At 40.9% G+C, this 16239-nt stretch overlaps 1 protein-coding gene across 1 annotated transcript in view; it reads right to left on the minus strand.

The window, feature by feature from the left end:
- The window catches only part of fhdc1 (FH2 domain containing 1), a 44317-nt gene that overhangs the window by 19058 nt on the left and 9020 nt on the right, over positions 1 to 16239 (minus strand). The window contains exons 2-3 of the mRNA XM_031302345.2: positions 5730 to 6572; positions 3836 to 3897 (exon numbers count right to left, since the gene is read on the minus strand). Of these exons, the coding sequence (XP_031158205.1) occupies positions 3836 to 3897; positions 5730 to 6236 (569 nt within the window). The 5' untranslated portion in view covers positions 6237 to 6572. The remainder of the gene's footprint in view (positions 1 to 3835; positions 3898 to 5729; positions 6573 to 16239) is intronic.

Here is a 16239-nt window from a genome sequence, read left to right on the forward strand (position 1 = left end):
AACATGGATCCGTCATGCCTTGTTACCACTGGGCAGGCTGCTGGTGGTGGTGGTGGTGTAATGGTGTAATGGTGTGGGGGATGCTATCCTATCAATATGGGCCAACATTTCTAAAGAATGCATCCAACACCTTGTTGAATCAATGCCACAAAGAATTAAGGCAGTTCTGAAGGCGAAAGGGGGTCAAACATGGTATTAGTATGGTGTTCCTAATAATCCTTTAGGTGAGTCTAAGAGGCTCATGTGTGTGTTTTAGCTTAGTTTATGTATGGATTGCTGCATGATTAAATCTGCTCTTTGAAATGGTGTTGTGAAAACTGACATAAAGCATTTGTAAAGAGAGGGAGGTAGAGGATAAGAGATTATTGTTCAAGCCAAATAAAACGGAGACAGTTTCATGCCCATCACAGCCTTAAAAGAGCTCGGATAGACATGAAACTATCTCGATTGAATGATAGAGTTCAGAAGCTGAGCAACAGTGCCAGAAAATATCTGTTTGTTTTTTTGAAATAAAAACTTGAAGCCTTTATAAAAACGTAACAAGAGGAGTCAACTACAAGTTGCGCTGTGTGAGTGCTGCTGGTTAACTGAAGCTAAACATATAATTTTGTAGAAAGCTATTGTTTTTATATATTTTACATTGGTATTATTTTCTCTTTCTGTAACTGTCTTCCTTATTTTTTATAGTATAGTAAGAAAACATGGATTTTACACTCAAAATAAACTTTCTTACTGAATTTATTCATTACATTTTGAAATCTGGGTACATACGACATACGTATTTATTGAGTATGGTGTGGTGTTCTGGTATCTTCTCCATAGCAACAGCAGCTAAGGCTCATGAGTATTGTATATTTAGAGCCATTCAACACAGCAAATGGATAGTGATGACAAGTGATTTCTCAGAAACAAGGTTAAAACAATTTAAACCGATGGCCACAACACAAACCTACAGTATCAGTAAATGATCCAGGAGACAAGTGTTTGAGGATATCGTTCAAAGATTAAATGGAAATGGGAATTTACAGTGGTAAAAATAAACCTATGGAATCAGCAGCTTCTCCCACTTTGCAAATCCATTTCTGTATTGCATATTGTTTTAACTTTTGGTTTTCTGTTGCTATAGAAGAGCATCATGCTGTATTTGCGCCTAAATGTATTGAATGCTGAATGATGAAAATTATGAATTTATATTGTATAAACTGGCTCAAAGCATTTACAAACCCAAGTAGGAGAGTGTGGAGGATCATACATAGGACAGAGGATAAATACATATTAGTTTAAAAGGCACACACATAAACAAACCCTATCTGTGAAGAGGTCACTGCTCATACTGAGTGCAGTATGGCTGACAGTCAAATGTCATTAAAATACAGTGGGGAGCCATGCAAATACACCGTCATGCAAAAAGATACCTAGCACACTTTGTCTACTCTGCTCCAGACGACTTAAGTAACACAATGCTGAGCCCGGGTCAAACACATCTTGAGATTTCCTCAACCAATGAATGTTGAACTAAGAAAGCCAATTAAAATAACTGACACATATTTTGACCCTAATCTCTCTCAGTTACAAAGGATTTTCATGTATTTTCTTTTCCTCAGTCAGGCACTAAAACACAAAATGAAAGTGAGAATGTTTGTCAGTGTTGGGTCTCATATCTCCGAGACAACTGCGTAACCAGCTAAAACACACTGTAGTCAAATGTGGTACATGAAGTAGGATAACAACAGTTAAGTGTTCGGTCTAATTCCCTTTCTCCCGAGTCTCAAATTACATTGGGATCAATCGTGTTTTCCCAAGTGTTCTTTAGCCATAGAGAAAACTGTGTGATCACTGCCCTGCACATAATGGCCAAATAAATATCTCTCTCTCTCCTCAGGACTTGTGAGGACACTGTGTGGCCACAAGCCGACAAAAAGTTTGATAGAGCCTGCCAAATTGTACATACATTCACCACCATCCTTCCTCCTAGATTCTTTGTACTCATTCTTCACTGTTGTGGCCTCAAAATCTAACACAATAACATTTCAAAAACAGAAATATCATGAGTATACTGTATCTGCAGACAGGTGACAAATTAAGGAAAAACATGGATAAATGAGTGGAGAAACCACTTCACGGTCACCAGCTCTCATCTTAATAAATAGCTGTGGGATATCAGAAGCCATTGTTTTCTATGCAAGGCCACCCACCAGCAGTGTGACAGTGCAACACCTGAACTTGCTCAACATCTTCCCGGATCCATTCTTCATATGTTTACAATCCATCTATAATTTTGTCATCCTGATTGTCCATACTGTAATTTTACTATGTTGGTCTATTCTGTACAAACGACATCTACTGCATGTCTGTCTACCTGGGAGAGGGATCTCTCATCAGTTGCTCTTCCTGAGGTTTTTCCTCACCCAAATCAAGATGTTACGAACAGAGGGTGTCGTATGCTGTACAGATTGGAAAGCCCCTTGAGGCAAATTTGTGATATTAGGCTATATAAATAAAACTGACTTGACTAAAAGTTACAATCTCAAAGATGTCTGCTTAGGTTATCTTTGGCAGCACGGATGGTGAAAAGCGGTAATTGCAGGTTTAGTTTTGGATCTAACTTCCCAGAGATCTAAACAGTGTGACGTCAGTCAGTTGGCAGTTGAAGAGCGAGTCTGTTGCGTTAGCTCAACCTACCCTCTCTGGCGAAGCAACCATTGCTGGGTGATGTAAAACACGTCACTAACTATGCTCCGCTTGTGATTTTTCACTGGGAATGTCACCACAGACACCCAGTTCATAATCCTGCAAATGCATAGGCTCAATCACCATTGTGTTACCTTATTCGGAGATAGAGTGATTTAACAGCTATTATTTCAATGAACATCTTCAAGATTATTACTTTAAGTGGGAAGCAGAACAGTGGTACATCCCGACAAATTGATAATGTGCACTCACTTTTACAATGACATTTTGGTGCTCAGACCGTCACCAAGTATACATTGATGAACTAGAAGGGCACTCGGAGAGTGCAGACCTCTGCCAAGGTATGCCCTATCTCATAACGTTAATGCAGTGGGAATTTTCCTAGGAACTAATTTGTCTGATGATTCAGACACCACATGAATGCAGCACAAATGCCCAATCTCGCAATGTTAACGAAAGTGAAAAATAATCTGTGTATCTTCCCGGTGATTCTGATCTGCTCTCAAATGTATTGGGTTCTTCCTTAGCCCATGCTACACCCTTCCACTAAGTTTCATGAACATTGGGCCAGTAGTTTTTCCTGTAATCCTGCGGACAAACAAACAAACAGGCAAACTGAGCTGAAGTCATTACCTCCTTGGCGGAGGTAATAAAGTGAGGACAAGTGAACGACGATGTTCTTTCACAGTCACAGTTTATGATCTGACTGGACCCGCCAGTCCAATCAGTGCTATTTCCCATTATCAATGTGTCAACTCTCCATAAAAGCAAAAGTCATGTCATCCCATTTGCTCCTCAGAACAGCACAACCCAGCAACTGTACCTTGACTACTTTATCTGTCTGTATGATGCATCTGTTGTTTGCTTTGGTCATCAACTGACACGCAGGAAATGACACAAAGCCACACGGGGCGGTCTTTAAAACACACTCTCCACCATCATCATAACACCACCAAATGAGGGAATATCAAGTTTAGACTCCAGAGACTTAGATAATCTATAACAAGAAGCATCAAAGCTGGAGGCTTTGGAGGCTTCCTAAGACATTTCCTCTTTCATGTTTGTGCTTTAATTTGTCACATACTCCACTGAGCATCATGGAAGCAGCTCTTCCCTCAGGTAGTGAAACAGGTGGAAGACTTACTTCTTGAACTGCTTCAGGAAAATGCCCACATTCATCCCTCTCTTGGAGTCAAGGATGCTGATCTGAAAACAGATAAAAGCAGTGATACATGAATGTGCTGTTGTTTGGGTTATGTACCCACACCCCCCCCTTCTTCTAACAACTCCTGGTTGTTGTTGCTTGTGTTACCTATAGAACAGGCCCCCACCACCACCTATAGTCGCCCTATGGGACACTGAAATTCCACCGGGCCACACTTGGCTCACGTCTCCTTCATTAACGATGGCTCGTACTGCCTTCCTTTAACAGGTGACTGTACAGTATGTACATTTTTAAAAAGGCTCCCTCACAAGACCTAATTAGAGCTTTTAAATAGCAATTAGAAACGTCTGTGGTTTGAATGAAAGACGGTGAGTACAGGTGAGGTGGGGGAAAGCCAAGTAAAGCAATTAAATTTAAATGTAATCAACTTCTACATACCCAAAGATATAATGTATGTAATATAGTGCTAAAATAATTAGCTGATCGACAGAACATTGATCGGCAAAACAATATCGATAATCAACTGATTCCAGCTTCTCCGGTGTGAAGATTTGCTGCTTTTCTGTTTGATATCATTAGAAATGGAATAACTTTGGGTTTCGGACTGTTGGTCTTTGAGGACATCATCTCGGGCAGTGAGAACTTGTGATCAGCATTTGTCACATTTTATAGACTACACAATTAATGAATAATTGATTAATTGAAAGTGAAAGCTGTTTGCAGCCCTAATATAATTATATAGTGTGCCCTTGTGACCACGATAATAACGTACGGTTTGGGACAATATATTTCATAAATATGTAATACACAACCATTAGCAACTAGAGATACAACATGCTTCTGTGTGCACAAATGGTGGCATTCTCTCAAACTCCCAAATGAGTGTTTAGTAACTTTAAGTCACTTTGAGGTTTGACCAACTGCAGTCAGCTTATCGTGGGGACGCAGAGGTGAGTTATTCTGGAACATGAGTCTCCCTACGCCTCACGCAGGTTTTGCTTTACAGTTCACATGTTAATTTACAGGAGTCCATAATGACGCAAGCGTGCTTTTGTTCTGTTTATGAACACAACTCATTTCCTACACTCAAAGAAAAGCTGTAACTGAGCACTGTAACCTAACTCGTCCCTACAGGGATATCCTAATACAGTGGGAGCGGGGTAGAATTATGCACTCTAGCATTGTATGGTTATGAATCTGGGACTTTCTGATCTGGTCAGTGGTGTGTTCAGGACCTGACGTAACCAGCACGTCTTGCACAGGTTTCAAAAAACAATGGCAGTGGATGTAGAAGTTTGGTATCAGGACTCCGTATTTCTAAGCTTGTGTATTTTCTGAATCTGAGATTTGTAATGACAGCATCAGAGAATAAAACAAGAATATAGTCACAACAATCAACAATAATATTTTTCATTTAAAAATCTTAGATCTTTTCAGTTGGCAGAACTTTATAAGGTAAGATTCAGGCCTGAATCTTGACTGTGACCGATAGCGTGCAAGATTTCTGGTTTATTCTCACTTTACCGAACTTTTAAGAGTCATTAAGACTTAATGGTGAGCAAAACCTTTTTTGAATTTCTTATTTACTTTTCGAAATAAGCCCTAAATCTGTAAAACACGTTCCTCGGTTTGAGCACGTAAAAAGTTGGGGGGATAAAAATCAGCACACAACACAAATTAGGGCACCTTTGAATCCCATAATACTCTCTTTGGTCCAAATTAAATCCAGGGAATTAGTTCCCAGACATGGGCCACTTTAACTTTAAGAGGATTTATATATAATCACTGTGTCAGCACTCTAAACTCCACCATCACCTGTCTTCTTTGTTAAAAGAAACTTTTTTTTCCAGTGTTGCAAGTGTCAACCGCTCACCTCATCCTTGCTGCTCTCCTTGAAGGAGCGAGACCTGGAGACACGAGTTGAGGTTCCGGCGGCCGGTGGCGCCCCGCGTACGCCTGTCACTGCCTCCTCCTGCTGCCCGAACAGCTCCTCCACGGAGCGAACATCGATCTGGTACTGCTGCTGCCGCACCACCTGCGTCCAGATGTTGGGCTTCCCGCGCACCTTCTCCTCCGGTATCGGCTTCCAGAAGAAGCTGCGGACGCGGCGCTTCTTCCTGGCGTTGTGGCTGGTGGACGTAGTCTCTGGAGGTGGGAGGGGCGGGGGTGCCCCCGGTGGTGGGGGCGGCAGGGGGGGAGGTGGGGGAGCTTCATGCTTAGAGGTGTCGGGGGCATCACCGAGGGAAGGTAGGGTGGCGTGAGTTTGTCCAGACATAGAGGATGGGTCAGAGGTGGTGATGGAGGAAGTGGTGCCGCTGCTGCACTCGCTGCTGCAGCTCTTTGGCTCATTGGTTGAGGATGGACAACTCATAACAAGCATTACAGGGATAATCAGTCGGCATATGGGCTCTATGCTGAGAGAGTGCACACCCTGAATATATCTGATCAGTATTTCCACTTTTTCAAAATGATTTCTAAATTATTATTTTCTTTTTTTAGGTGCGTCAATACGCTCTGAAGAACATCAAAATGCTGCAACGTACGTCCCCTCACTGCTGGAAGAAGGTAGGCGTCCCTTCATCTGGCCACAATGAAGGGAGCACGTCCTTTGATTCCGTCCATCTCCGTCACTCAGCTGGTCGCCCATCGTGCTGAGCCGGGCCTTTGAAGGTTACCTCCCAGAGGGAGAGGGCGGGCAGCGGTGATGGCCATGGACCTTCGAGAGCAACAAAAACAACACGGGACAGGATTACACAGAGGTAGTCATGCGTCGTGTGTTGTCACGGACAATCTGAAATTAAGGGGTGCGACAGATCAAAAGAGAAGGGGTTCCCAGTCAAAGGGGCTCACAATGAGGGAAATGGCAAATCCGATTTTTTTCTGTTTTTGAAGGGCTTTGAAGTCAGGCTCTGGGGTGTGTAATGGTCAGAGACATTACACCCACAGCTTAGCTTCTGTTACGCAGTCTGGTATCATTTTCATTCTTAAGCAGTTCTCATGTAGCGGGACACTAAGAAAGATAACAAGTGGTTGCAGGTTAGAACAAATAGTCTCATTTAACACTGTCATGTGTTATGTAGTGGTAGAGGTTCTCTACGGCTCTCGCATCAGGCGGACATTCATTTGGCCCCATGAGAAAAGTGAATTTGTCAAATAAATAAATAAATAGGTAATGTGTCTGATGGTCTGTTTAATTACTTCTGGCTGCCAACTCTTCATTGTTAATCCAATTAATTCTATTCATTTAATTTTCTTGAGACAGTAGGCCTATACGATGAACTCCAGTTAAAATCAACCATTACTAAAATTTTATCAGGCAGCCTTGCTGATTTTAATCAGAGGAACAGACTGTAGTTTTATGGAAAACAGCCGGCGGTCTCTGATGTATTCAGATCACTATCACCTGTTGCCATAGGGAAGAGCCTGTCGCGTAACGCCATTAACAAAACAACACAGTGCGCCAGAAAAAAAGTTGAGATTGGGCAAAGTTTGTCAGATTGCTTTGCAAGGTCACCCTGGAAAAGAATGTAACAGCAAATCCAACGAAGTGACTGAAGAAGACACAAACAGCACATTTTGCTGGATAACAAAGCTTAAGTTAATATTTAAACTGGCTTATGCCTGGCTGGGAGGACTTTAAATTCACTCAAATACAGTACTTTTAAAAGGAAAAGTGGACCTCTGGGTAGCTCACCTGGTAGAGCGTGCGCCCATGTACAGAGGCTCAGTCCTCGACGCAGTGGCTGCGGGTTCAGTTCCGACCTGCAGCCCTTCGCTGAATGCCATTCCCCCTCTCTCTCCCCTTTCACGTCTAAGCTGTCCTATCCAATAAAGGCCTAAAAACTAGTTATTTTTCAAGTAAACAATGCCACATTTTCCCCGATTCCAGCTTCTCATTTGTGAGGATTTGCTGCCTTTCTTAGTCTTACATGAGAGTAAATGAAATAGCTTTGGATTTTGGAGGATTCGATAGACAAAGTAAGACATTTGATGACATCATTGTAGGCTTTAGGAAATTGTGTTGGGCATTTTTCAGTTTTTTTTCTGACATTTTGTAGACCAAACAATTAAAGATTTATTTATTCAACAATTATTAAATAATCGTTAGTTACAGCCTTAAAATAATAATACAATTAATCTAACATTGGCACCACAAATCTAACTGAAATTCTATTAAATTACACATAAAAGAAAAAACTAGTGCAAATACCCCTTAACATGAAATTGAGTTTTGCTCTCTGGTTATATAAAATACATAAAGCAATATAAAGTAGTGTCTACTGGGAAACATAATATCATTTGATTTACTTTAATGTAAGACCAAGAAAAGCAGAAAATTATCACATTTGAGAATCAGTTAAAAATAATTACTGATAACTTAAACAAACTGACAAATTGGCCTATTGCATACCTGTTGAGACACACAGCTGTGTAGATCCCAAACTACTTGGCATATCTAGTGCTTTTACTAGTCTAAGACTTTTAGAAGATTAAACCTCTAAAATGCGAGTCATTGGACAATATTTTTGATGACTACTTTAGTTTTGAAACAACAATTTTTCAAAAACACCAGAGGATAACTTATTTAACACGTAAGCCGTTAATAATAAAGTGGTAAATAAGTGTGGGAAAACCCAACAAGTCTTCAACCTCACATATCGGAAGTCTCTCTCTCTCTCTCTCTCTCTCTCTCTCTCTCTCTCTCTCTCTCTCTCTCTCTCTCTCTCTCTCTCTCTCTCTCTCTCCTCTCTCTCTCTCGCCTCTCTTTTTCTCTCTCTCTCTCTCTCTCCTCTCTCTCTCTCTCTCTCCCTCTCTCTCTCTCTCTCTCTCTCTCTCTCTCTCTCTCTCTCTCTCTCTCTCTCTCTCTCTCTCTCTCTCTCTCTCTCTCTCTCTCTCTCTCTCTCTCTCTCACACATCACTCACTGCCACAGTTGACATGGTTACGGTGATCTGATACTCTTCATGGCCTAAACAAAGAAATGAATGGTGCTTCTGACAAAAAACAGGAGATAGATCAAAGGCATGCTGGTGGATGGGGGCAATAATTGCCTTCATCACCTTAAGGAAAAATTAATTTGTTAATTAATTTTTTTTCTCTTTGGGATGCGTTCACATAAAAATAATAATAAATGCTTGGTATCAAACATTGTATCAGTGGCCACTTTCTGGTGATATATAGAATCAGCTCTCTGCCTCTTATATAACTTAGTAACATTTTAGTGGTAATCACATTAGTTAGCAGCCCTTTCCACCTGATACCCAGAGATTATGATTATTTTATAAAGAACACGTCACAAATGGCCTCATGTTGCCAACATCAGCCTGCACGCTTAGCTGTCCGGTTCTCAGAGCTGGACCACACCGCCACTCATGTCTAATTCATAAGACTGTGAGAACATCTGACCTCACACCGAGTCATCTCCTTCTGTGGTGCTAAAAACGTGGCTACAATAGCAGATGGAGAAAACTCAGGAGCAAAAGAGTTAAACTGTCTGCCGCCTTTTGTTGCTGTTATCTCTCTTTTTTCTGTTAACAGCCATCTCAGCTAACATTTTGAGAAATACATTTATTTGCTTTTTTTCCAGAGTTAGATGAAAAGATCCATAACACTCTCATGTCTGTAATGTTACAGTAAATATGAAGCAACAGATGGAGGCGGTTAGCTTAGATTAGCATATTGGAAACAGGGTGAAACAGCTAGCCTGGGTCTTTAGCACCCCTAAAGTTCACTAATTACACGTTAATAAAATAAAGTCTTGAGACTCCACAAAGTCACTGCGCCTGGCCAAGAAATAGTCTGGCACAAAGCCCTGCATAAAACAACAAAGTGATTTGAAAAATGTTTTTTCTACAGAAAAATATTACGATATTACGTGTTAAATGTGTATTAAAGGTGCTGCTAGGCAAAAGAAAGAGTAAAGCTAGCTCAGTCTTACAGGCTTCATGATAAGCTAAGCTAACCGTCTGCTAGCTCTAGCTTCATATTTGATGTACAAAGTGGTATCAATCTTGTCATCCAACTCTCGGCAAAGAAAGCGAATAAGCTTATTTATATTTCCAAAATGTCCAACTATTTCTTTAAATATGAAGCTACAGCCAGGAGACAGTTAGCTAGCTTAGTATAAAGGGGGAAACAGTTAAAAATAGTCGAGAGAGCTCCCGTAAAAAACAAAAATTGTTGATTTTATGCTTCAGTTTTTGTATGAATGAAACAAACAAAATATAACTCTCACCAAAAAAGCGAATGAGTGTCTTGTCATGGAATGTCAAACTAAACACGCACTTAAAGACAGCCTGCAGTTGTCCTGTCAGTTGTCACATTTGACCACTGTGCTAATGTGCTTAAGCTCCAGGTACATTAATCCTGCCTATCTAAAGAAATCAGCTCTGTGACAGTGATTGGTTTGTGGGGTTTCACATTAATTTCATTATATTTCAACCAACAACAACGCTGTAACTGACATCCTTTGTCTCAGATGATTTACAGAGGAAACACACCTGTCAGTAACACTATACAGAGATCATTGAGGCAGAGAAGAGCAGTCTGCGTGTCCACATTCCTCACATCCACTTGCTGCCATGAATCAACACAGACAGATTGTGGGGCTTCACCTTAAGGTCCACCTGTTGTCGACCCCGAGGCATTCCCTATCAGCCAGTCTTTGACAGGTAACACTGCCCAGATCAACAGGTTAAAGTTAACAGTCTATATCCACGACCTTCCACTTCCGGGATTGCTCCGGTGCCGCCGGAAATTCCGCCAGATGTCCCTCTTTTTGGCCGGATGTCCGTTACCTTCCGCTTTCTTTGTGTTGGAATTCTAAACTCCGGTGGATTTATGAGGACTATGGTTAACTGCTCCTCAGATCTCTGCAGAGTAAATCCAGACAGCTAGCCAGACTATCTGTTCAATCAGATAGTGTTTTCTGTTGCACGACTAAAACAACTTTTGAACGTTCCACCAAAACAAGTTCCTTCCCAAGGCTATTTTGCAGCGGCACCGTGGCTCTGCCCAGCGCTTAGCACCGCCCACAACGATTGTGATTGGTTTAAAAAAAATGGCAATAAACCAGAGTACGTTTTTCTCCCATCCCGGAATGCTGTGTGGACTAGCCAGACCCTCCTCCGCAGCGCTTTGGAGGAAGATCTGGCAATGCGAGACTAAAGTTAACATGAATGTATATGGTCTATTACAGCAGTGGTCTCTCAAGGAATCACATGACCAATCTGAGGTAGAGGTTCTGGTGGGTCCACTTGAGTCCTAGTAACTGAAACCCCACTCACCCAGGACCCGAGTTGGGCCAGATTGGAATTGGAAATTGATTTATTTGAAACAGGGACAATGCACAAATAAACATGTTAAAACAAGAGAATATGTCTTGGGCCAGGTTATAGCAACAATTGCTAATTTCCACCTGTAGTCCCTGGGCAGGTATGACAAATTAAAAAAAAACAATTAACAATTTTAAATATAAATTTCACAGGACTATAAATGATATGGTGTCCATAGTAATTAAAAACAGGCAGTTTAGCAAAAACAGGGGCGCCATCAACCCACTCACTCTCTCTCTCCCCCCTCCCAGCACACACACTCAAACAGTTCAGCAGCAGCTTAAGCACATGATGAAGCACAGATGAAAAATAATATTCATACTAATTGTGTCTGTGTAGGGTCCCTTTCTATTGACCTGGGTCTCGTGTCTGTGTGTCAGTTAGGACTGCAACTAACCATTATTTTCATTATTGACTAATCTACTGATTGTTTCTTGAAGAATCAATCATGTGATCTATAAAGTCTCAACAAATTCCAATGGTGGTGTTTTGTGTCCCACCAACAGTCCAAAACCCAAGGATATATAGTTTACTATCATAATACTAATAATAATCACATTAATAATAATAATCACATTTAAGTTGAAACCAATACATTTTTGCAATTTTTGCTTATATAACAAATTGTTCAGCAAATGGTGAGAAACTGTGTGAATTATATGCTATGGCTTTCACAGTCACCAGATCTTGATCCAATGGAACACCTACGTGAGATCTTGGACTGACGGGTCCAAAAGCACCAAATGAGGGAATATCTTGAATGATGTTCATTCCTCCAGTAGAGGTGTAGAGACTTGGATAACTATGCCAAATACACCTTATGTAGTCTTTTACTTTAATTTGTCACCTGTCTTTTGTTTCATAATAAGCAAACAGTGATGCAGAGACCTCTGACTGCCTGCTGGACTTTTTTTCTTTTCTTGTTCTATTAAAAAGTCATTCTGCAAAACTGAAAAAGAATTTCAAACCGGAGGTAACTGTCAACGAGCAACCAGGGGGCCACCGAGTCCAAAACAAATAAATCCGCTCTCAATCACAAATGTGTAATGCTGAAGGTCAAGGCGCCACCGGCTGCTATAATAATCCCCTGTTGCTAACTTCCAGTTCAATTTCCTAAGGGTCAGTGAACACCCCGCAGAGCAGAGGTCTTTCACTGACACCGTAGGGGCAAAGAGGTGCGTTCACAAGGAATTTGGCCAGTCCTGCTCCATCATCATTACCATGGGAATGCTCGTTAGCAGAGAGACGTTTTGCGTAAGGCTCAGTGGGATGTCGCTGTCACGCCTTTTTGTTTTTGATCCCTTTTGACCACCTTGATCTCTACTTGTCCAAACAGTGGTGAGGGGGCAGCCATGACAGGATTTTATTGGCACTAATAGCGTTTTTCCATTACATGGTACCTGCTCGACTCGCCTCTACTCACTTTTTGGTTTTCCATTATGAAAAAAGTCCCTGGTACCTGCTAACAGGTCCTTTTTTTAGTATCACGTCCGCTGAGGTTCCAAGCAAACTGAGGCGATACCAAAAGGTGACGTGAAAAACCTGCAGACTACTGATTGGTCAGAGAGAATCGTCACTAATCACTGCGTCATCACTGCTAATGACAGACGGGGGTGTCCTGAACAAACCCGCCATTTTTAAATAGTTTAGCCAGTGGTGTTTTTTTGCTGCCTCCAGCTTCTTTTGAAACAAAATTTGTCTTGCGGCCGAGTCGAGTCCAGCCGAGCCGAGTAGAGTAGAGTTGGTACTAGCAGTGGGTAAGCGCCATAAGATTTTTTTTAACGTATCATCACAAAGCTGCTACAGCTTAGGCTGTAGACCAGTTTTTTGGGCCAGCGCCCCCTATCCATTATCCAGGTCCCTTACCCCCCCCCCCCATCAAATGAGATGTAGGCTAATTGCCCTGAATATTATGATTGATTGATGATTAGGCCCTAACTTTTGTTGAATGTTTACTGAAGACTTTAAATTTCATGACAAGACCGATTTGTAATGCTGCAGTACGGAGTTCATTTAAGGTGATGCTCCGACGTCCCGTTCCCTGTGAAGGCAGCACCGAGCTGACAGAAACACTAAAGAGAAGAAGATAACACCGTCTCGTCCAGTCGCAGGGGCGTAAACTGGCAGGTTTAATGTTGCAGACCACTGTTTTTTGCAAGTAGTTTAAATTGTAAACTCGTTTTGTTGTGAATCGTTGGTGTTAACTCACCTTAAAACAAAATGCCCCCCAAGGGCACCTCAAGGCCCCCCTTTTCAAAATATTGCTCCCAGCACCCCCCGTCGTCCTCTGAACGCCCCCTGGGGGGGCTGTACCACCCCCGTTGAGAAACACTGCTGTAGACTATTAGTTTTGTTTCTTGATAAATTAATTGAACAGTTATCGGAATTGTTGTTGATTCATTTTCTGTCGATTGATTAAAGACTGATGACGCATTTAGCACAAGTTCAAGCAGGAAACAATCATTTTGATTTTGTCATCAAAATGGGGATTTCTTTGTGGGCTTTCCTGTCAACCAATGATAATCCTAGCTGTCTCTCTGCTGTCATTGGAGTCCATATCACTACACCCCTTTCACCACCACGAATGTCCTAGCCCTGTTTATGGCTCCCAAAGACAATCTCTGCATGGCTGCTTTTTAAAGGGTTTTACATATACATATATATATATATATATATATATATATATATATATATATGTATATATTATATATATATATTATATATATATATTATATTATATATATATATATATATATATATATATATATATATATATATATATACACACAATATATAGATTGAATTGAGTAGTATAACGGCACCTAACTGTACAAGCATTATAAACAAATATGCACACACTGTTTGTGTTTTACCACTTGGATTGTGTGTTTCTGTATCATGCAGCAGCTCAGTATGCTTTCTGGGACTCCCTGGATGAAAAGGACTTCATGTCCACTTGGGATCTCTTTTCACAGCGCTGGCTTATCTCTCTGATTTCCATGTCCTGTTTACAATAGAGAGGACACACAATAGACAAAGTTGAACATATTCTCTCAGCAACAAAACACACACACACACACACAGTCACACACTGCCCCAGCTACAGCTACCCAGATACCAAAGACAAAGGGGTCGTGTTGCCAAAAAAGGTCTTTTCACGCACAGAGGATATGAAATGACAGCTTTTAGGTGCGTCTAGCAAACAGAGCCAAACGTTTACAGTACAGCGGTTCTTGGCAACAGCAGAGGGAGGGACTGCAGTCCATCATTCAGATGTAGCAGAAGGTGACAGACTGCAGCAGCATCGCTAATGTACATCAAGCCATATAAATCTGGTCTGTTGCATAAATCACATTAAGCTTGCAGCCTCCTCCTCGGACAAAAATGTTCCTTAGATAAATACAACACATCACTTCTATGTAAAATCTTTAACACCTCTATATAAATTGCTCTTCTAACAGTGTGTTATTCGGACAAAATGTGCTTAACTAACAAACAAAATATCAAATGTCTGGTAAACTGCAGGCCATTTATCACCTCGTGCCACTGGTTGTGTAAGGCACCACAATAGAAAAAAAAGTAGTTTAATTGAGAAACACTGTAGACAATGAGCCTATTATTCAGCAAATCCTGGATTTATCAAAGATTTTCAAAGATTGAGCGCTTGGTACCGTTATGTCTGTATTTTCTGAGTGAACCCTGGCAGAACCTGACAGAGTAAATTATTCATGTCCCCATAAATAAAGTAACCCCTCTTCTAACCCAGCTGCTGCTGTCCTGAGCAGATAGCGACTCAACGGTGCTGACCCAGAGGAAAGTCACCTGTGTACATTTATGGCTTAGTGAAATATTTCTAATGCAGGAAGCAACATGTTGTTGAAGGGCAAAGGAAATATGACTTCTGGGTCTTTTTTTTTCTCTAGAATATAGATAGGCTTTCTGCAGGGTTCAGCACATTAAATAAAGACTGTTTACCACAAAGAACGCAATTTTATACCTGGTTCATGGTCATACCGGCCAAAAATGATTTATTAAGTGCATGAATGACATTCATAGACGTTAATATCACAGCAATATAATTCACAATAACATTATTCATTAATCATTGAACAACCTGGAACCGCAACAGAAAATGGAAGGATAAATGGATGGTTGGATGGATTAACCAAAATAATAACTGAAATTAATTTAAGGTCCACATATTTTACAGAAAGTCAGATGTTTGGAACAACAGCACTGAGAATTTTTGCTTAAATCCCATACAAAAACATTTTATAACCAACATTACTGCCCAAAACAAGCTATAAAGAATATGTAAGACCTTTAAGAGTGAAATTTAAAACTTTTGAGTTATTAATTAGTAATTAAAATCATCTCGTTCATCTTTGAAGGATAGATGAGTTAAAACACTCAAGCCTTCAGCCCTACTCCCTTGACACAAAGTGATAAAGATTTAGACTCCAGTCTCCAGATGAGAGAATACATTAATGAACATGTCAGTCCTCTGACTACACGCCGTCAGGTCAGACAATCCTCACCATTTCCTCTAGTCACTCCAACCAGTCTGCTTAGCTTTCAACTTTAGTTCGAAAGGTTGTCAGAGTACAAGGCACTGCTCCTCCCAGGCTCTTCCACCCCCCCCCTTTCTCTTAACCATCCCTTATTTCTTATTTAATCATGATAAAAGCCATTTTTTAGGACCAAGGAGGTAATTCTGATTAAAACAGTGCTGTGTGTGACGTGTAACTTCAAAATAACGTTGCAGAATGAGTTAGGTTACATCTAGAATTTAGGCTGACCAGCCTGCTGCACGTTCAGGCCAACAACCTCCAAAACAATGATACAGTAGGCTCTGCATGGAGGATTAACGTGACTCCAATGAAACTGAACAGTTTCTCCACTCTCAAATCTGCAAAATTGGTGTTAAGGGGATTATTATATGGTGTTATTTGTCTGAGAAAGACACTGCTAATGAGGCCAAGGTGCAATACTTAGCACCTCATGCCATGTGAAAATAAACCTGCAATACTGACAAACATGGAACTTTCCAT

Source organism: Sander lucioperca, chromosome 4 (assembly GCF_008315115.2).
Source record: "Sander lucioperca isolate FBNREF2018 chromosome 4, SLUC_FBN_1.2, whole genome shotgun sequence".
Lineage (NCBI taxonomy): Eukaryota > Metazoa > Chordata > Actinopteri > Perciformes > Percidae > Sander > Sander lucioperca.